The 23,379-nt window shown below is 38.3% G+C and overlaps 1 protein-coding gene across 2 annotated transcripts; it reads right to left on the reverse strand.

Moving 5' to 3' along the window:
* Positions 1–125: 125 nt before the first annotated feature.
* LOC128671958 (calmodulin) lies at positions 126–23,006 on the reverse strand. Of its 2 annotated transcripts, none has more exons than XM_053748811.1 (4): positions 22,655–23,006; positions 19,620–19,794; positions 4,083–4,325; positions 126–938 (listed from the first exon to the last, which is right to left on the reverse strand). In XM_053748811.1, exons 1-4 carry the CDS (start codon positions 22,655–22,657, stop codon positions 910–912), a joined length of 450 nt encoding a protein of 149 aa, XP_053604786.1. In that variant the 5' UTR covers positions 22,658–23,006; the 3' UTR covers positions 126–909. The 2 variants fall into 2 exon arrangements, with proteins under 2 accessions (XP_053604786.1, XP_053604785.1); XM_053748810.1 differs by lacking the exon at positions 22,655–23,006 and adding an exon at positions 20,088–20,226.
* Positions 23,007–23,379: the final 373 nt, after the last annotated feature.

The raw sequence follows: 23,379 nt of genomic DNA on the forward strand, positions 1-23,379 counted from the left end.
AGGGTAATTATGACTAAGTAAGTACCTATTATAAATACACTAACAACAATAAATCACGATTCCGTAACGGATAGGGCGCGGCGCGGGGTCAACGAACTCAACGGAGGCGAAATGAAACATCGATGCTTATTGACCTAAAAATGAAGAAACATTTATTTTCAGTATGTCTTTTGTAAAATTTAATAACAGAATGAATCAAATGTGAGATAACAGAGCGGAGTACTTTCCATTTCGATAGAATTAGTTTCACCAACAATAGAAATATAATATTTATCAAGTCATTTACAGATACGATACAATTAATGCAGTACCAATAAATCTAATTTATTCGTTTATTGAGTTAGTTAAATGTAAACATTTATTACGATGCAATGTACACGGATGAGGGCGGCCGAGCCGCGGAAACGGGCACAGTATATTTTTTTTGGGATTTTTTTCAATTTTATCTTCACGTACTTTATAAATATCTCATACTTGAAAAAAATTTACATTAAAATGTATCGGAAAGGTGCGGCCGCTAGCACCGCATAACCTAGGCGCGACGCAAACACACGCACGCACACATACATAATATTACAGATCGGAGCGACCGACACAAATATACACAAATATAAATAATGAGCCGACACGAACCCAGACTGGAACCATCACTTTGCGACGCACACCTATTCGTTTCCCTTTGTACCGCTACAGTTAAAATTTTTCTTACATAGTAAAATTAACGGAATACTTTAAAATCTAAATTAAACGGCGGCCGCGCCGGGCAGCGCCAACTCAAACGATGACAATATTTAATTTATCGCAAACACTAGAGAAATGCAGGTCCAATACGATGGTAATATTGTGTGTCATGAAACAAAATGTATAGTTAAATTCTCTGCTTTTTACACACACACACTAGCCGGCGGCTCACTTCGACGTCATCATGGTGACGAATTCTGAAAAGAAACAGAATGCATTAGTCAGGCACAGTACAATCTCGGTAAATTCTAGGTAAATAACACGGACGCGAAAAACATGAAAGTACCGTAGGCAACGTCGGTGGCTTCGCGCACAGTTCATTTTGGAATGAATTCTACATTTACTTTCCGCCATTTTGTTAAATTTCTAACCATGTTTTTACACGCCCATGATAAAATAATTAATAGAAGTAAAAATAGGCAAGAATTGTTTCACATAAACCCTTGCATAACATGTCTAAGATAAAATGTTAACACACAAATTAACACAACGAAAATGACCGACAGAGAGACAAAGATGCACTAGAGACAGAAACTCTATGAAGGCGAGGAGCGGCCACCTTGAGAGGAGGTGACGTCCCAACAGACAACATAAACCGAACAAACTTTACCTCGTCATGCCACTACAAGGGGATTATGTGAAATACCACCCTCCGGTTACCGTTTTACATATTTAAAAGTAATAATAAATATTGAGAATAAAATGCCAGCCAGTGCTGTGTAAATCCGAAATTGTGCCGTGCGTGAACACCTAAGTTAATTGCGATAAAGTTTCCATTTCGTAACGTTTGCTGCTCGTTCGTCAGAGTCGGGTGTGAAGCATATGTATGTACAGTCAAGCACTGGGCTACGCTGGGAACACCAGGTGGTATTTCTAAAAGAAAACTATACAAATATTAGACACATGCGGTTGGTTACTGTCCAGCGAAATGGCAATAGGGTACATTAACCCGATATCTAATTGTCCTCATCGCTTACATAGAAGTCATTTAATTTAAAAATTACAAGGTAAAGCCAATAAAAACAGGGGACTACGCGAGAGGTCGAAAGTACGGCAAATTACGGCCTAAAACTTGACCTTTTCCGGGTACTAAAGAATCCGGCTTTTGCGTCTAGACAATATACCAATGTCGGAAGATAGATGCCCCTCATACCCATTTTATTGCATAATTGTTATTTACGCCAGTATGTGACTATATTCTTTAGCACAGTTGATAGATCATACTTGAGCGAAAAGGCCGACACTACAAGCGACAAGGATAGATCAATTCAGGTCAACGTCCGTTATTGCCAGCTCAACTGGCAGCGGGCATAGTGCGCGCAGGACCAGCGAAGCCCTTTCCTTCGCTGGTCCGTCGCTGGTGAGTAGACAGAGATCACAATACTCAGGTGGTGAACGTCCCTAATTAGAGTGAGGGCAGGGTAGCTCGGGATGGGAGCAACTAACATATCCAAGGAACAGTTATTAACGAGCAGCAAACCATTAAGATTAACACTGGCATGTACCTATTGTCGTACCGCACTCGACGTAGGCCGTTGGGGTCATTGCTACACACTACTAGGGGAAATCGTTTCGAGATCACAGCGAGTCTTTTCTTATTGTTAGTTACGGAACTAATATCACAAGAACGGGGGCGGGCCGCGGGCTAACGGCTGCCGTCGCCGCGACCGAATATGATTTGGGCGAGTGCATGGAAGTCTGCAAGAGAGAGAACGCGGCTCGTCACTCAGTTCCTGAGGCCGGCCAGACCAGCGCTCGGCCCGACTGGCCGGCTTGCTAGCATAATCAGATGAGTAAGATATGTGCGGATTTCCAATATATTTGCACGAACTTGCTTGATGATATTCTCATGTTTTTGTGAAAAAAGGAATCTTTCACATTTAAACAAAAGTTCGTGCAAACTGGGCTAGTTGTTCAGCACATGGCCATGTATTACGTCAATCTTATACAATATTGACTGTGGGATCTCAATGGTATTGAAGCGTTACGATTTTCCAATGAATTCTTACTGTTCTGATCGTACTGCGTTTGTTTGTGTACGTAGCAGAGCGGCGGCCGCGTGACGCGCTGGCGACCACCCAAATGCAGTTTTTTCATCATAACGTAACATAACACTGATGCCATGCGCAACGGGCAAGCGTCGTTTTACCAAGCAATGAAATACGCTAATTGTTCGTGATTTACAACCACTGTGACTCACTGGTGGGTTTGAGACCATAGCAATACTCGGGTGTCAATATTAAATACGGGCAGAATATTGGCCGAAAATCTGGGCAACATTTGATTTTTTTCCTAAGACTAAGAGAGTCGTAGTAGACTGACCTTTTTTGATAATGTTCTTGTAATATTAAAATAATATGTTTGACCAGATTTTCGGTCTACTGTGTGTAAATTAGCTACGCCAATCTCATTTTATCTACATTTGATATATTACAGAAAGAAAGTACATAATTGGAAGTGTTTGTATTGTACCAATTAATTTTCTAACCTAACTTCGTTATACCTAATTGTATTTAATATAAGTGTAGTTAATCGAGATTATTTAAACTAGTATATAGTATAGTGCTGAATAGTTTCGAACCCATGAAAACGCGATATTCGTAAATCACAAGCAAAGATAAACATTGCGCTCGGCTGCGACTTTTTATGAGGAAAAATACCTACCATCATATAATCATTAATCTTGTAGACATGGCAAACTCTACCAAGTAGACTGATTAATCTGAGAGACGTCTTTATAATAAGTTAGCCGACACCGAAGAGGGTGGTATTGCTTCTTTTTGTATATACTAACCGCTGCATACATTCGAGAAATTCACTTGTGATTTATGTGTAGTAAACATCTGACAGCGAAAGATAAATCATTAGTTTTTTTACAAACATTCACAAGTGAAATTCTGCAGGTGTTTTCAAAACTAAGGCTGGCTTCTACCAATGCGTTTGATTGAAGAATGAGTGACGAAAACAACAAACATGACTGCTTAATTTCTGTAAAGTGCATTAGTAACCAGACAATTTTCAGCATTGGTGGAAACGCCTCTTTGACACAGATTTCGTGTGCTTGTTGTGCTTACATTGTTTAAACCTTTGCAAAAACGATCTGTATTCTCAATTATAGATACATAGTGCTTATAAGTATTGTTTATATCAAGTGTTTAATCAATTGATGATAGATGAATCACAATCGCATTGCAATACAAACTTCCAAGGCTTGTATTGCAACAATACTGACCTGAAAAGACTTTTTACACCAATATCTTGTCCACTGACAATACACATGCTATAAACAACACACAACCTTCACCTATTCAGTGCACGCGTACTCAACAAGCAGTACTGACCTTCGTAATTGACCTGACCGTCGCCGTCGATGTCGGCCTCGCGGATCATCTCGTCGACCTCCTCGTCGGTGAGCTTCTCCCCCAGGTTGGTCATGACGTGGCGCAGCTCCGCGGCGGATATGAACCCGTTGCCGTCCTTGTCGAACACGCGGAACGCTTCGCGGATCTCCTCCTCGCTGTCCGTGTCTTTCATCTTACGCGCCATCATCGTGAGGAACTCGGGGAAGTCTATCGTGCCGTTGCCTGTAACACGATATGGAGTAATGGTTAATGTCTGAACTAACAAAAGTTGTATGGTTACTTCTGCTAACAGCTACTTCTTATAATTGTAGCTTCAACAGGCGAAAGCAATCAGACAAATGGGTATACAATTATCATCACATGCACAGTCGACAATGTGCTATTCGCAGCGATGACTCCAGTTCCAGTCCATCCAGATGTTCGCTATCACCGTGCACACGCCCGATCAAGCAACTAATAGGAATTAACTCAAGCGCTGTCAAGAGCCAAGATTTATGAAGTATTAAAGTACACAATCAACGAATAACTTGTTCATTAATGGTCCATTAATATGCGAGAATATTTGCGATCCGGTGTTTGGATCCTGCCGCCGTACACTTCCACGAATAGACAAACAAACAATAATTTCTGGGAAATCTATAAAATTTGGACTTTTGTGTTGCATTAGAGAGGAAATACGTAGTTGGAGAATTATAACGTTCAATACAAATATAATAGGTATCGCGCGTGACTGCAATACGGAGAGGTGACACAGAGACATTCAATTCGATTCGAATACAAATAAACCAGTTGAAATAAGCGAATTACTATTAGTTTTAAAAAGTAATTTATATGTTCATATAAAACAACTTTGTTGTTTGTTTAAAGATGTGAAGCACTATTAACTGAAATCAACTTATGTAAAAAAACGAGTAATGAATATATAATGTCATTATAAAGAGCGGTCAGACACTTGTTGACCTGGCCATAGTCATATCCATTAGCATGTGCTTACTTTAACAAAGCACGCCCGTGAACCCGTCGCGTGACTAAAATAACGTTAAAAATGAAAATTAATAATGGAAAGGACCTTATGGAATATTTCGGCGGGGCGCCATAAACCATAACAGGTTTATGGGTTTGTGTGTATAATAAAAAGTTGAGCCTATACCTAGTCGTATGTGTGCGGACGTTCGAATTATTTAGTTACATTTGGCGCCCAACACGATAATTTCATTTAGGCCAGCCTTATACAATATTTATTAGTGGTGCAATATCATATATATACTCTATATGTATGTGTACTTTATTTATATTATGAATATTATACAGGCACGCCACCAGTGGTAAGCACATGTTAATTTCGTAAAACTTATATACAAGTACCATTCAAAGTCTTGCTTGATGCTTTATGAGCAATGCACCGCTCAAAGTGGAGAAAATTTAGCAGTAAGCCGAACGTAGTAGTTTCGCATTCATGGCGCGAGGATCCGGTGTGATCATTAAAATGCTATTAGTTTGGTGCAGTGCACCAAACTAATTTATGCAGTGTATGGCGCGCTTTGATGCAGTTTGCATGCTATGGGTTACTGTAAAAAGCTGGCCTCAAAATGTATCGTTCTCTTATTGCAACAATTGTCAGCTACAATAAATATAATATTATTTGAGGCAAGTCTTGTGATATATCGTTTCTCTTCTGATGTGTCAGGAATTTTTTGAAAGTTAAGCCGGTTCCGTACGCTGTGTATTCGAGACACTCACGAGTACAGCACGCGAGTCAATTCATCATAATTTCAATTCGTGACGTGAATCTGTCATCGCTTTGCTCAAGTAAATACGAGCTGTTACGTTGCTAAGAGAGTCTTTACCTTTCGCCATCTGAAATACATTAACGACGGCCACAGATTACAACTTTCGAAATACAACAAACTCAGATACAGCGCGATAGAATAAAAAAAAATACACAGTAAAATTTCACACCACGTTATTTCTAACCTGCTATTATTTAAGAGCACAATCGATACTAAAACCCGGTCGATTGAAGATTGCACACCCGCAGATTATATCATGCTCTTGCTATGCGTGACACGCATCCGTCATCGGCTCCGGTGAGTTGAACGCACGCCGCCGCAAAAATAAGTGCGGGTTAAGTTTGGCGCGGCTAATTCTGGGTTAACCTTTGCGAGGTGGTTCGCGTGGTTATTTATATCGCCGCTGAGCTTTCGAGAATGCAGGCCGGCCGCTAGCCCGCACCTGGACAACACTATCAATCGTCGAGTTCGTACTACCGCTCCCGTCTTCTGATCCATTATTTATGTCAACGGCCAATTATATCCAGCTTGTTACTCTGTGAACTAATCTCGTAAAAAGTTGTTTTGTCGTCTATTAAGTGACAGTTACCACTCACAGGCGTCAGGCTGTCCATGCCTGTGAGCGGCATCAGTGGACAATCGGACGCCATGGATGTGAAGATATTACAAAAATGGGTAAACGAAAAGCTAGATTAGGTCTTAGAATCTAGCGTTCTGTGTTCATCTTTTTATATTTGGCCTGCGGAAATTAAAATTAGTTTACTTTATGCTCATTTGTATTCAGCGGGCATGAATCTGTAATCTCTCCATTGTTCTATTGTTGGCTCAGAATTGGCAGTTATTCTGGCATTTTAATTACGAAGCAGTCTTATTCAGTGACGTATTCGTCCCGAACATCAGTTTCCAATTACTTGTTAGTTAATTTAAACGGTGTCTTTGTTTATTGTTCTATGAGTACTTAATTTTTCATGGAATATGTTTATTTTCATATCGGCAGTGTTGTAATTTGCAAGAGATAATAAATACCCTTTGCTCGGCACTCGTTCTTCAACAAGTCCTTTAAACACGCCTCCTATGGCGTTAAAACAATGTTCTGATTGCCCACAAAATAACAAAAAATATATACAGAAATAGTCCACTGTAGGAGCAACTGAAAAATGTGATTTGGAATTCTATGGCATAAGTTTTTTTTTATATTAGCCTTTTGATGTGTCCCACTGCTGGACAAAGTCCTCACTTTCCTATTTCCACTCACTATCTAGGGCGGCCAGTTGCCACCCCCGTAGTAAACTATCAATTATCGTACCGCCATCATCTTTCAAAATATTTACAAAATAAAGATAATTTTACAAAATATGGACTCAATCAAAATACAGCCAGATAGGAACGTAATCGTAAACAAAGCTTTTCAGAGGATGACATCATGCGCTTTATCAGGACCACCTCTATCATTAATAACTGTCTAACATCGCTAACTCGTATGCTATCATCGGCCACGTCCTTGTTTTTTTAAGACTACCAAAATTGCCATTAATCAACATATAATTTTTAACATGGAATCAATTTAGAGCATTCAAATCGCTTTGCAAGCGGATGCATCGAAAATGACCTTTGATTCGTCATTATAAACTGAGAGATCAGAAAGGAAGCATGAAGACTTCTATTTCCAATAGTTCCGTACCTAATAGCCGCATACGCGTAGCGAAAAAAGCGGGTTCCAACTTTTACTTCATCGGTTATCTTTACATTAACATATTGTCAGTCGAAGTTATAATAAAAATGTTGAGAATATCACTTTTCTTCTATCAATCATTATGTAGCTACCTTGTTGTGAACTCTTAATCATAAACGTTGAATATTATCGGGCCAAACAACATCTCAATCCGAGCTAGATGGAAGCAATCAATGGAATCAATCAGGCGGCCCGAGCAATCAAACCGGCAATCTAGACGCGATCGTGTAAACACCAACACTCTGGGAAAGTTCCGGTAATTAACGCAAGGCCACCACAATAGATCGTCTTCATATATTATCTGGCAATCGTGATGAGAAATAAACCTCTGTGTTACGTAATAACGTCTGAAAATTGTACGACTCTTACAAATTGCGCCTCATGAGAAGAGAATGATAAGCAGCGTGAAATACTAAATAAAGTATCGCTTCTCTTTTAAACTCTACACGGGAAATATTTGTTACTGTGAGCCTCTTGAGAATGAAAATTCTTTGCAATACTTATTTTTATATTTTGACGATGTACACAATCTATTTCTTTATAGGTTTATGTACACATCTAGTGAATGATTACGCATTTTATTTAACCGTATGTGACATTGAATTAGTTTCATCGGAGCGCAAGTGTATTCTAAAAGGAGATTTAAAATGTGCAATTGCAATTGATCGGCTGCACGTAAATTAAACTATGAAATCATTCGGCGCATGTGATCAAATTAATTTTATAGCCAAAATGGTCATGCGTTGGTGTATGTTGTTATCAACTAGCAGCAAGCCAGCCAAATAGCGAATATATTTTTAATTACATCCTCAATACTAAAGCTTTTCTAAGTAACAATTGCAATTGAGAGTTGCGAAATTATGGTCTATAAAAACATGGCTGTAACGGGTGGTACCGGCTCCGAAATCAGGCTACCACGATCGAAGCTAGCATCGCGTGAATACGAAGCCCTACCAATACGCAGCAAGGCCGGCTGACTCAGCGGCTGCCGTCAGCCTTTAGCATACCACTACATTCCTTATACGAAGCGTCAATATTTTTAATTACCATCCAACTAAAACACCCACGGTATTGCGCTAACTTTCCAGTGAGAACGGTATGCGGAAGAGGCTTTTTATCCTAATATTTTCCCGGCGCCTGATATTTATATGCAAGGTTAGTGCACGTGTTATGAGCATATTTGAATTTTAGTGTCGGACATAGCTAGCGCGGCGACTGGTGCATCCGCAGACGATGCCGATGAGTTTTCACGAACGAGGTAAGGCAGGGCGATGCTCCTCGGCATCCCGACACTGCAAGTAAAATGCGACAACCGTACTGGCTAGGGGCCAACGAAATATGCAAATTCATTCGCGTTCTGCAAGGCTCCAGACGTTACGTACGATGTCAACATTGTTAAAGCTTACACGAGTTACTTTTGCTGTCTCTTCAATTTGACTTTAATATTTCGTTTGTCTTTTATATTGCAGATGAGCAGAGATTAATTATTTATAGTGGTGCTGTAATAAATACGGGTGACCAAGTCATGATACACTTGTTTCAAAATAGAAAGCTTTATTCAGGCGTGTGATTCACAATCTTAAAGGGCACCCCGTCGAGCAATTAGGACGACAATGGGTCAGCTATTTGGGCAATGTTCGGGGGCGTCGTTCCTGATGAAATCGCCCGATAGCGCTCGAATAGTTTGGCGAGCGACCAACTAAGCCTCGGGATTTACCCACCATAGCGAAGCGAGTTATAGCCCTTCACAACGGCTGACAGATGTTTACAGCATACACTGTTTACGCGGCACAAGGCCGCCTGCAAAATAATAGGAATGGCAATTAGAAACACTGACAAATAGACAATAAAATTGAATGGCAATAAGTCCAGTAAAAGAAGAAATCGTTAATAGCCGTTGGATCAAGCAGTTTTCAAGGACGACCAGTCAACGTTGTGGCTTTATGTAAATGCCTATTTCATCCCACGAAAACGAAAGTGTAATTAATCTTGAAAGGGGCCGGTAATCCGCACATGGATTATGTCACCAAGTTACACAACACGCTTCGTTACTCTGATTTACAACAGCCGTGATCTGGACGCAAACCAGAAGAGCTAAACGAGAATTATCTTTGGTCATCGTAAATTAGAGAGTCGTTAACTTAGTTATAGTGGAATGTGCTACACAAATGTTCATTTTGTTAGCATTTTAGGTAACATAAAGAAACGTGTCGAGGGTATTAGTGGCAATTAGAAACCAAAAACAAGAGGAAAACAAGTGCGATGGAAACTGCCGGAAGACAATGGATGACGGTCAGCACGCGAGGCACATAATAATGGCGAGAAATGTCGCACGTATCACGGCCATTTTAGCTTAGCCTCTATTTTAGATAAATTATTCACATAAAACTTCCATAAAGTATAATGCCTAATTAGTTTACTATTGCGTCACCCTGGATCACCCACAGATGATATCATTGTGAACTGCCAGTTAAAATCTTTATATCGTAGAATGAAATCATCTTGAGTTATTGTACATCACATCTTTGCAAAGTCTGATGAAGAGGCTTCCTCAGCTCCAGATCGAACGAAAACGAACGAAGAAGGATATTTACATCGTTTAGCGGAAGTTTAATCCATCCATTACTCTCGCATTTTAGGAATTAAAAGGGCAGGGACATCATAGTGCATGCTCCAATCATAGCCCCATTAAAATTAAGTGTGTTGAGAAAGTATCGAACAATTGGGCGATCTAGAACGAACGGCGATCGGTTCCCAGTCGATCGATGGCGGGTTGCTTGACCGGCCCGTAACCTATTTTTATTGTGATCCCAGTCCCGGATTAGAAGCGTAAACAGGCGCATGCGTCGTGCGAACTCTTACATCTCCGCGGACATAAATTATCCGACAAATGATAGATAAATGTCGTGAGTGTCACAAAGTACCTATAGATATGATGTAGTGGAAATTCTACGGCGATGAGTATCGATTCGTATCTTTTAATATTATGTGACTCATGAAGGTGCGGTAGCGTTGATAGAGCATATATGATTCAAGAAAAGTTTTAATTTTGAAATAATATTGTCGAACGAGTCGAGATACTTACCCCAAATATATTAAAAAGAACTGCAAAGCATTTAATGCTGGGATTCTATAAATGAAGTATGCTCTAATAGTTTCGCTCATCTGAACTATCTCATTGAAAGTTCACTGTTTATGATTTATTACCGTGATTTGTTCTCATGGACGCGCTCGTTTATCATGCTTCGGTTCTATCCCCTACGATGTCTGCTATCAATCATATAGTAGTTTGGATGCAACTCGATTGTGCGATCGTAGTAAACGTGATTTATTCAGGGGTTAGGGCCGAGTAGGGTCAATCGAACGCGAAAGACGACACGTCGACGAACGTACTTAAATAAACCAATTGACCGCTTGTCTGTCTTTGCAGCTTGATGATTACACTACGACACCACCTTCCTTCGTCAAATTGTTTCATTCAGTGATAGTAGCTTCGCCATAATCTAATTTGACTAAAATGTAAAATGCTATTTAATCTGTATATATTTTTCAATTACCCTCACATTGATTTTCTCGAAAGATTTCTTCGACACATGTGCGAGTGTCGCGCAGAAGAAATCTTTTGAGCAATCCTCAAAATCTCCGAGCAAAATCCAGCAAATCCTAAAAGTAAACTGCAGGGAAATAGATTACGGAGATTTGAGCATAGGATTTGGATGTCAGGTCGAGTGCAGCCGGCCCTCAGAGGCGGCCGAAATATAAACGTGCCTTGGTATTGATCGCCACACGCCCGCCCCTAACCACGTCAGCTGACGACCAAATATGCAGGCACGCCATATCTTGAGTGGTTAATATGTAAATAGAAATTAATCATTCATTTATGTCTATATATAAAGCATAGTTGTCAGATAAGAGTATAATTAATGAATCATGTTTTGGTAAAAAGATGTTAATATTTTCTCTCTCCACCTTTGGTGGGTGAAGGTTTATCAGCGTTGCCTTATCTGTTACTGAGGTGTTTTTAAGTTCAGGTAGGTAGCGAGAAAACAGAACAGTATCAAATTCTTAGCATCTCTTCCAAACTAGATAGCGTGGCAATAAATTTCAAGATGCGGGCCAACATTTAACGATTGGGCCAAAGCCAGTTCCAATTTCGATAATCGCTATTAAAGGTCATGTCTGGATTAGCGTGCGTGGTCAGCTGTCGAAGTCTCGTCAGAGTGCCGAATGTCCCTCGGCATTGTTCCAGAAATAGCAGAGTGCCGCGGTGCCATCCCGCTATCTCCCTCTGGCGAGTGAACGACTCCTTATCGCTACGCCCATGACATCACCGCAAACTCTATGCCAGCTAGAGAGCTTTACATATCGTTTACTAACATTTTTTGGACTGAATATATTTTGTTGATTGTAATCTTGATATTTCTGCCTACATGCCTGAAGATGCTTCCAGTTATGAAGAAACAGAAGATTAGCAATGTAGCAAAAAATGATTCTGGTGAGCATCAAAATTCTACTATTGGTATTGGGTGAAAGCTTAAGGCAATATAAAAGCAAAAGCAATCTTGTTTAAATCAGAAACGTACACATGCATTTCTCGAATCGTTGCATTTGAACATCCTTTGATCATTCGGTTGATACGTTAAACGAAATTTGCACTCGAAAAGCCGTAAAACAGTGCTTTTACGAGGTGGGGTCAATGAAACTTGGCGAGTTCAGTGGTGCCTGCCCTGCGAATCATACTCAGGCGCCAGAGACAAGAATTCACATTACACTACTTGCACACTATTTAGCGGTTATGATAAAATAAATGATCAAAGTAATCATTGAAATGAACAATAGTTTTGTTGGGTCCTTTTCAATATATCCAGCTTTGGATTTATTTCATTCCAAGAAACTTATGATCATGACATAGTTTAACTACTTTTGCGAGTCAGAGCTCCATTAAATGTATCATTGTTTTTTCAACTTAGCTATTGAATCATAGACAGGCACTATTTGGAGAAAGGGAAACACAGATACTGGCATTTCTACTTTCGTTTATCGAGACACGAATTGATTATGTCAGATGCTTTATTTATGAAGGACGCATCGTAATTATAAGTGATATTTCTTATGGGGTTGGGGTCATTGGAACTAGACGAGGGGCACGTTTCCTCGGAGTATTCAGTCACCGGCGCGGCGCCAGAAGCCCGCCCACGTATCAAGTTTTAGCATAAATTGCTCTACTTTCTGCAAATATCTGGCATTGTTTGTTTCATCATCCGAAGAAAGTTGTCAAAAAGCCTGTCGTTTCTGCTAAATAATATTTGCTCCCAACCAAAACTTCATAAAAATTATTTATTGTCATATCAGACATATATTTTTCATAACGTGCGAACAATTTCCTGCAAATATGTCAAGAAGAAAGTAAAAAGTGATTTCTTGCGATATTTACGGTCGTTAGCGGTCGTACGTAATGCAAGGCTTGAATTTTTAAATTATGTGACGACTGTAAATTCCCCGCGAAATCATGTGGTCGTGCGTAACGTAAATATTCGCAGATATAAAACAGACTAAGTTTGCCCCCGAGCAAACAATCTGTTAGAACTAAATAAAGAACTTTATAATAAATCCTAATTTATAAATGTGAAAGTTTGCTTTTTATTACCCACCTCTTCACGCTCATCTACTCAAAATTTTTTTTTTATAATTTTGCATACATATAGGTAGTTTGAAGTACGGAGAAGGGTCTTTTACCCCGGAAAAATAACTGAACTATGTTGTTTAAATAACACTTCTGTGGGAAATTCCCACGGGCGAAGCCGCAATTAAAGGTACCATTTATGTCCTTCTTCGTACTTCAAACTACATGTATGAAAAATTTCAAAAAGATTGGTTGAATAAATAAATCGTGAATGAGTAACAAACACACATTTAAAACCGCAGATGAGATGATGGTCAGATAGCTTTTGTGCTAAATATTATTGAATTAAAAATAATTTTACTTATTAGTAACTTCTGTAAAATCGTATATATTTATAAAAGAATAACCAAGCGCAATCGCTGTAAACATTCAATACTAGTTTATCATATGAGAAGAATTAAAACACATGTACTCGGTCCTATAGATGGACGTTTGCCCAAAATAATATTTATTGCGTAAAATCAAGTAATAGTAAAGAGTAGGTAGTCTTATTATGACGCGTATTTATTTATTGTAATAGATTCATTGGGAATAAGATATTGATATTATTATATAAAAAAACAAACAAAACCGATTGCAATGAGATCTGGCGAGACGGTAAATTGGTTAATTTACATCAGAGTCCGATTTCAGGCCCGACATGGTTGCAGTCACAGCATGATACGTTTGTGAAATCACTTCACGAAATTATACGGACGCATGGCTGCTCACATAAATGAACAGATCATTCCGGAATTAGTAATTGTTTTAGCTATATTAGGTAGCGTCGAGGAAACTAATTCAATGACAAATACAGTGATACCATTTCAGGGTCAATCGAAAATAATTGTAAATAGGGAATAAAATAATAATAACAAATGAGGTAGTTTTTATAAATAAACTAACATGAACGAAGGACCACCTAGTATCATTAGGGACATTTTGTGACCGTGAGACAGTTTCTTGAAACTGTACGTGTGAAGAGTGTGCCCTTAATTACATTGGCGATGCGCTATAACAAATCTGTTAAGCCAGATGTTATGCTATCTTTTTTATTAGAAACTTAAATATATAATAATCCGACTTTGACGGGAAGTTGGACATTCGTAGGTTTCTTGAATCAATGAAGCTATGGATCTATTCTGCTCATATTGCACTTAGTTAGGATAGGTTTATTTTAGGCGAAATCTACAACGGATTTTATACGTAGAGTAAATCTTGAAAAGGTAGGAAAAGACACGGAAGCGGTGTCTCAGGTTTCAGCTAGATGATGATTATCTGGTGATCATAAGCTGGGTTCCCACAAATAAGCCGAAACCGGGAAAACCGAAAACCAGATTTTACCAGATGGCGAGACGAGTTGGATAAATATCTAACAAACTGGTAAGATTTGACACAAGACCGGATCAAATGAAATAAAATGGCGGGAGGTATTTGCACAGCAGTGGGACCCTTGACGGCTCGTAATAATATTTTTTATATTTAAATTTTCCAACACGACTGCACCAAACGGACTAATTACAGCTATCGGTACAGGAAACCGGTGTTATCGGGGTTTATTTCCGACAGGACCAATTAATTCGCAGCGGCATTGTGATCTTGCGCGGGCGCACCGGATGGGCCAATAACTAACGTGGCCATACTATTGTTGTTTGTTGCAAGAAATCCGACACGCAATGTCACGGCCGCGGCGCGTGACACTATGATAACTTTTACAGCTATCGATAACGAAATGAAAATATTTATTTAAAAATACGTCAACTAAATAACCAAGGGAGACAAATAAGAATGGAAAGATTTCTCTGATAATAAAGAGAAAGAGATGAGACCACCCCGAGTGAAAGTGTCCGATCAAATAGGGTTATATTATTTGTCCAAGTCAGAAGAATTAATTTGTGCATATATTCATTTATATTATAATATTAATGCCAATTACAATATACCTACATAGCAACAAGTATTTATTATATCCTTTTACAATTTACATCGAAATCACCTAGCAATTAACTCACATACATTTCCGGCGAAATTGATAATCACGCGATAGTGACTTAAATTATCTGATATTTTGTGATTAGCTAATACAATTTATTGTGCCCCACATCTGACTGGAAAGTGTACCTTTTTTATAAATGAAATAATCATTTCCGTTAACGACTGTAGCACCATATTCAAATACGATAAGTTACTAGTAAAGTTAATACGAGATAACAAAATATATTATGCTATTCAAATTTTTTGATGAAAAATGTAGCTCGTAGCTAGGTGGCTACTCAAGAATGGATCCAGGAAGCACAATTAATTTGTGCCGAATTTTATACAGGCACATTAATCAGGTAAAATTATTTAGTTATTAGTTCTTAGAAGCCAAGTTTATGAGATTCTTCTCTTTTTGAAGAAACATATATAAACCAAAGACGCATTTGAGTGGAACAAGCAATCTCGTCACGATTCGTTACACGCAGAGCACTAGACAAACAATAAGAGGCGGCTTTAGCTCGGTTTTGTGTTACCGCACAATTAGAAGCTGGTGTGGTGACGCACTACAAACATGGTTTTATGTTACGCATGTACAGTGGTGAGCACATAAAGCTGCCTAAATCCATTGCGAATTCGACGCTATTATCAATGCATAAATGTCTGTGCGGAGTAACCTGACGTTCGGTTGACTTAACTGTAAGCTACGGATCGGATCTGTGACGATGTTGTATCTATATGTCAATGAACATCGTCAATGTCTTGCTCGAAGTAGGGTGGTAAATGATATATATGGTAAATGATATGTATCTATATCTACAATTCTTTACAAAACTTTATAGACCTAATAATAATTTATATCATTTTATAGTCAGCTTTGCAGGTAATGCTTAATTATTAAAGTCTGTGGGTGAGTAATAAATGCGTTATCAATACATATAATAAAATTGAAGAAAGGTCAAATTTGTACATTGGATTTTTTTTTATTCTTAATGAAATATACTTAGTTACTGATATAGATGACGAAAAAATAGTTTTGGTTATTTTTGTCTGTCTGTCTGTCTGTCTGAACGCGCATCACTCGAAATCTAGTTTATTATAAAAATAGAAACATAGTTCTGCTGTAAATTGTTACCTAGTAACGAATTGGGAAAAAATATTCTAGTGTCAGAAAAGGTGCCCATCGTAAAAATTGTCACAGGAAGTACTTTAACACGTTACGCATACGAAACTAGATACGTCAGAAACTGAAAAACAAAATAATCGGAAACAGCCCATGTAATAATAAGCATACTAAATATAGCAAATTTGTGAAAAATGAACATATAGAATCGTTAGGTAGTGATGTCACTACACACGCCATCAAAACGTGTATTTTAAAACCAGATCCTAGAATAGACATAGATCAAGATTTGTTATCAAAATTTAAAGCAACGCTGTTTACAAATACGTAATACCGAAACTATAAACTGACTTGAGAATATTTGTTTTATCAGTGCATTACGTACCCAGCTAAAATGTGAGAAGTATATCGACAGCTGCGTTCATATTGCAACACATACCATGAGAAAAATATCACCCAACAAGATTAAACTGTCGATAACAAAAGGTGAGCTACTTAACATAATTTTATTTATAAGCGTTGAAAGAAGTGTGCATACAATGAAAAATATGAGAATGCAAAGAGCAAGACTACTTAGAATGCCATTTTAAGAAATCCACAAACATTATCTGCCTATCTCTGCGGATAACGAGCGTTCTAAAGCGTTAAATTGATTTGCGGAATTAACAAAGTCTAGCTAGCAAGTAAATTTTAACAGGGATGAATGTATTATGTAGCTTTTTCGATATTACTCCTCCATTGTTTTCATAAAAAAAGCATTCCTGTTTGACAGATTAGGCTTCATCATCCAACGGGATCCTTGTTCTGAGGAATGTTTGTAAATAATGGATTTTTTAATAAAATAGGGTTGACCAATTTGTAAACTTTACTGAGTATTTTAATAATATTATCAAAGTACTTGTATTTTAGACGCGTTTCTTCGAGTGGTGCTGATTACGAGTCAGCAGCAACAGCTGCTTTTGCTTTTTTAACTACTAAGATAATCTCAGATGTGTCACACATCTCAGTAAGATCTATCTGATAGATTTTGGAAATGTTTTAATTGATATAACCAAACTTTTACGAATTTACTGGAGGTTTTGATATAGTGGACATTTTGATATGAAGGATTGGCAACCCTATTGACAGTAAGCAGAACGCGAAACTCGAGTTGTTTGCCAAAATCTTCGACCTGCTTTTGATATCTCGAACAACGGTGAAAGTATCCAAAAAAGATGTTCAACATGTCAGAAATGAACATGCAATTACATTTCAAGGTACATTTGGGGAGATTTACGATAAGAATATGGGGACACGTAAACTGAACACAAATATTCGAATTATTTATTACACTGAAGTAACATGAATATTAAGTGGACAATAAGCTTTGCTAGATACCTACATGCAAATAAAACTTTATGGTTATTTGTAATTATTGGAGTGGGCAACTATAGCGAGATAAAAGTTTTGGCATTTCAAAATTCAGTTTTGGTCATTATACAAAATTATTGCATCATTCCTATGGTACATATTTGTTTATCCAAAAAGATCCCTACAAGACTAGTTACTTCTAGTGTCTTATCCGCGCAGACAAAGTCGAGAAAAAATATTTTCCCAGAAAACAAACTGGTAGAAAATGTAACTACTCTTGCTGACCCTTTTTTAAGTAGGCCTGCGCGCCAATCTTGTTTAGTAACCGCAAACAGTGCAGGTATGTCGGCACTAGGTCATCCAATTAAAGGCTAGCTCGTTTCTAAGCTAATGAGTTTCCAATAGCCTTCGCTCCGGCGGGCTTTCAAGTGGAACTATGTGTTAATATAAATCTGTTCATATCGGTCGGGCCCTATGGAACGATGGGTAAATTTCTTTAATCAGTCTACTTGTCCAAACGGTTCCCTCCCTAGTTGAGTCCGAAAATTCTCCGAAATCTCTTTAGTCGATAGTTGATACTTAAGATTGATTTAGACGACTTAATTCCTCCATACATGCCTTCTTGTGTCGATCGATACTTATTTCTTCGGTGCTTTTTTATTTCGATAAATGTTGTGTAGAGTAAATACATAAAAATACTTAGCTCAAAGTATTTGATTAACCTAAATCTTTGCTCAGATAAGGCCTATAAGACAACCACAGATATCCATGTTTTCAGAGGAAACCCAAACATTGTTCGAACATATACAACCGCGTGCTTTATCAATTGTTGTGGTTGTGTGCTAACATTGACTGCTCCCGTGCAAATATGGAATATCGTTATCATTATTTCTTTGTTATCTAGCGTTTTATTTAACTTGCCTCATTTCGAATACAGAGTTCAGCAATGTAATCACAATGCGATGTTTTGTAAACATTTGTGTTGTGATATTGTTTATTTCAATATTTTTTAGTTCTTTTCCGATATCGGGGCATTCAACTTTGTATAAAAGTAATTTGCAATTTGGACGTATGAAATAAAGTGGAAAAAATAATTATAATTTTGTCGATATTTTCAATATATCCTTAATCGGAGTGAGTTTACACTTCCAGGTAAAATTTCAAGATAAAACTTGTAATTAGGTACGTGTAATCTCTCATACTAAAACGGCCTTCTAAATATATTTCAGCCTTCATTTTCTGCGGAAATTACAAATTGTTGTGCGATTCTTTCAATCAATCGCGATTTCATGGTTCTAAATATATTACTGTTGCCTCCAATTCCACGGATTTGCAGAATTAAAATGTCATTAGAAAATACTTTTAATTTCTTGTAATCGAAATGAACGTGACAAAGATTATCTTGTTGATTGTTGATAAATATGGGTTATTAAGTCTTAATCGATTGCCACTGTCGATGAAATAATAATTACCTACCTACCATAAATAAAAATACATATAGGTAAGTATACGAGAAAATTTTCATTTAGTGGTAGTACAGTAACAACAAACAATAACAGTCACCCACGTTAAGAAATTTTCAACAGATTCTTCAGCAACTTACTACAAGTTTTGCAGAGATTTGTTACAGAGGAGCAACTTTACTGTCCTCAGTTGCTCCTCTGTACCAAATCTCTGCAGAAGGCAGTTAAGGATTACTAGGATCTACATATAATTCGTTGCTTAGGTACCTAAATGTAACATCGCGAACTACGGACTTTAACTGCTACAAGCTATCGGCGGCTCAGGCACAAATCACCGATGCTGCTGATGTGAGCTTTGCATACAACATACAAGAAAAAACCAGCAACCTACATTGAATTTTAACATAGAGCTGACTCACCGTCTGCGTCAACTTCGTTGATCATATCCTGAAGCTCAGCTTCTGTGGGGTTCTGTCCTAGCGACCTCATGACCGTGCCCAGCTCTTTGGTCGTGATCGTGCCATCGCCGTCTTTGTCGAACAGTGAGAACGCCTCCTTGAATTCGGCGATCTGTTCTTCTGTCAATTGATCCGCCTGGAAAGTCAACATTTCGATTAACGTTGGACTAAATTTAGATAGACTTTAGGAATCCATTGCTTTTACTATAAACAACATTTTACAAGCAATCGATGAAGAACAAATACCACATAATTGATGTGAATAAGTACTGAAAAATCTCTATTATCAAAATGACAACAGTACGATAGGTATATTAAACAAGAACTTCATAGGTATACAATTTATAGTACACACGTATGTATGTATGTATATAAATGTGTATTATAAACTGCTATAACAACCCAAAATAAATGTAAAAGGGTACCAACACTTGTAGCCACCATTTTTCCTGAGCGTCGAAACAAGAAGAGAATGATACTGTAATGGTAATAATGTTCGGCGCGCTATCAGACAGATATGTTATCACTATCAAGCAGATTATTCGTAATTACCCTGCTCGGCGTCGACGTCATACTGCGGTATTGCTATCGAATACTGCATTACAATAAAATTTATCAATAGCCTTAGCTGATAACATCCTATAATCTATAGCTCGCGAGTCTGTTTAAATTGTCGCTAAAAGTATTGAGTTTAAAGTTTAATCTTATCAAATTATAATTATATATCAACTATAATAAAAAGCCTCGTGTCACTTTCGCCTATCTCTGTGCCAAATTTCATCAAAATTGGCCCAGTAGTTTTTGAGTTTATTCATTATAAACCAAAATACAAATATTTCCTCTTTATAATATTAGTATGGAAGTAGATTTGCCTTTTAACAGTCTTAATAAATAATAACATGATAATTTTAGCATGAACTTGCAATATTTAAAAATCTTTAGGTGTTACCATGGCAAACTAGTGTATAAATAAATATAATAGAGTATCAATTTGATCATATTTGTCAAGTGCTATTCATTGTCTAAGAATTTCTAAATTTAATATTTCTTATCATTTTGATAATGGCTTGTTGAGCAATAACATACTATAGGCTCCGCTCTTGTAAGGACTTTAGGTTAAAAGTTCCATAAGTTTCACTGTAAATACTTAATATTTTTACTGTTAAGTACCTAGCTTTGTTTTTCCACTTGCAAAATTTGAATTAATCTAATAACTTACTAGTGTAAAGGGCTTAGTGCAGTAGTAACATATTGTTAACGTCAATATCCATAATATACACATACAAAAATTTTTTGCATCAGACACAGCAAAGTTTATCAGACAAGGCCACCTTAACAATACGAGCATTATCTTTGCAATCTGCTAAAAATATGGCAATTACTCCATGAGACACCATTGTTTGCTAAGAGTTGTTCCGCATCACGAGACAATGCCAAGACACGGACACTAATTAGACAAATTGCTACATAATGTGTGACAGAGTCAGAGGGAAGATCCAGTAAAACAATAAAACTTTTTTGTTAGATAAAATCTCAATTCACTAACAGAATATAGATTATAGCAGGAATAACTAGTTACAATTCAAGATAATTTACCTACATTATTTGTAAAAAGTAATGCAACAGACAGGTTGTCCTGCCAGGATACAGGATACTAAACAGAACTGTTACATGTGACTTTTGAGGTGTTTTATGAAAAATTTTAGAAGATACAATAAACCCAATGTTCTGCAAGTTTGAATAAGAATTCATAACAAGTCTTGACAACTATGAAAGTTTTAAGAGTTCACATAGGTTAGTTACTGTTTAGTATCCTGTATGTTGTATGACTTGCTACAAATAATGTAGGTATATACTGTAATAGATATCCCTAGACATAAATAATCTTGAAATGTAACTTGAAATGGTACTATACCTACTGTCTATGATTACATAGACAAGATGTCTTGTACAAGATCTCATAATAATGATGTAAATTCGTCCTCCTAATTTAATATATGTATAAGACCTATATTTGTTAATTGACATCCTTGGAGAAAAGGCTGTGGTGAAGTTTATTGTGCCGCTTCTTCTTCACCTGCGCTTTGGAAGTCGGCAGTAGACTTAGTTTAAGTAATTTTTTGATGTTAACAAGTGATGTATATCATCCTAAATTGAATAAAGAATTTTGAAATTGAATTCATAAAATCTCATTGAATGTAGAATATTAATGAGAAACAAAAAGGGTAAAATAAAATGACTACATTAGCTTGGAGATCTAGCCTCTAGATGACTCATACTGTCCAAATAGGACTAACTGACTCCTTTTAGATACTCGCTAGCCTTGAATGGGGACACTGGACGGGGTACTACGCCGGCATAGTATTTACATGCCAACAGATCGGAAACATTGGTCCATGAATAATTCTATGCAATACTAACTAGAGGCGCTTTACCATCCCTCAATTGTGAGGTTCCTACAGCAACGATAGAGACCACAGGGACGCGGCAAATGAATTGCGTATGAAAATATTAGCGATGAGTCAACGGGCGTTTGACAGTTGCGCCCGGCCGATCGATCCGTGTCAACAGGGCGCGACGCGGCTTTCTACACCCCGGCTCACACAAAAACCACTTGTTTCAAACGAACAACACATCGAGCGCCATTTTAAACCGTCATCAACCGACCGGCAACTACGAGTAACGTCATTATAACCGGCACCACCTACGGCACAAACTATGGCGACCTTACTTGAGCCTCTTTTCGGGAGACCCGAGAAACCGTTGCGCCTCGACATGCATTTTTTTATCTGCAAATCTCGATTATCACTCCTCATCTCTGTTGAGTCAACGTCGCTCTTCCGCAATGCGGTAAAAAACGGCCATCACAATAATATAATGGAGGCCGTCATCACTATAAACACCGATACACTAGATCCCAGAAATATACTCTGTCACGGATCGAGGACGATCTCCCGAATTCACTTCCGACACCTTTTTGAAGAAATAACACTCACCATTGTAGATTAACTTGGATTATCTGGAGCTACACTAAAAATCACAGACTACGCCGCAAACGCGACCGCACGGACCGACGATTGAAACGATACTGCCGCCCTCAATCGCGCGAGCGGCCGCGCCGGGAAACTCGCGACCGCGATTCGCTTCGAAGTCGGTCGCGAATCGTTCCGAATCGTAGACTCGATTCACCGTATTTTCATATCCGTTAATCGATTCTAGTATTTCTTTACCGCACTCGTGTTTAGTTTTATATGCGTGTTTCTCGAACGTCGAAGTCCATGTCTCGGGACGCACTGCACAGGATTACATTTAATCCGCAAAGGATAGTCGGTTTTATATCGGGCGGGTGCGGCGGCGTGAAGTAGCGGTCGGCGCGCGCCGATTGGCCGTCGCGCACCTGCAATGCGTCACTGCGGGGCGCTAGCGAGAAGCGATGGTCGCAGCTAGAGCGCCAGCGGCGCAGGCGAGCGGCTATAGAGACGTCGAGACGAGCTTCTCCAATGTTGGAGGCGACGGCCGCGCAGTGACGATGTGAGCATCACTTGCTGGCCCAGTTCGAGGGTGCGACGCAGTGCCCACCCGGCCTTCCTTATAGGGGGGAGGGGCAGCGCAGGCTTGTCCCGATCAGGGCGACTCAATCAAACAAGGCCCCGACCTAACAACAACAAAGAATTTGTTTACATTGTAATAATAAAGTCACACGGTCACATAAAGCAACAAA

The sequence above is a fragment of the Plodia interpunctella genome, chromosome 8, assembly GCF_027563975.2.
Source record: "Plodia interpunctella isolate USDA-ARS_2022_Savannah chromosome 8, ilPloInte3.2, whole genome shotgun sequence".
Lineage (NCBI taxonomy): Eukaryota > Metazoa > Arthropoda > Insecta > Lepidoptera > Pyralidae > Plodia > Plodia interpunctella.

Coding starts and splice junctions, on each gene's coding strand:
- LOC128671958 (XM_053748810.1), bottom strand. Junction 4,326..19,619: donor CAACGAAGTTGACGCAGACG/GTGAGTCAGCTC, acceptor ATCGTGTTACAG/GCAACGGCACGATAGACTTC. Junction 939..4,082: donor CGGTCAGGTCAATTACGAAG/GTCAGTACTGCT, acceptor GTTTCTTTTCAG/AATTCGTCACCATGATGACG.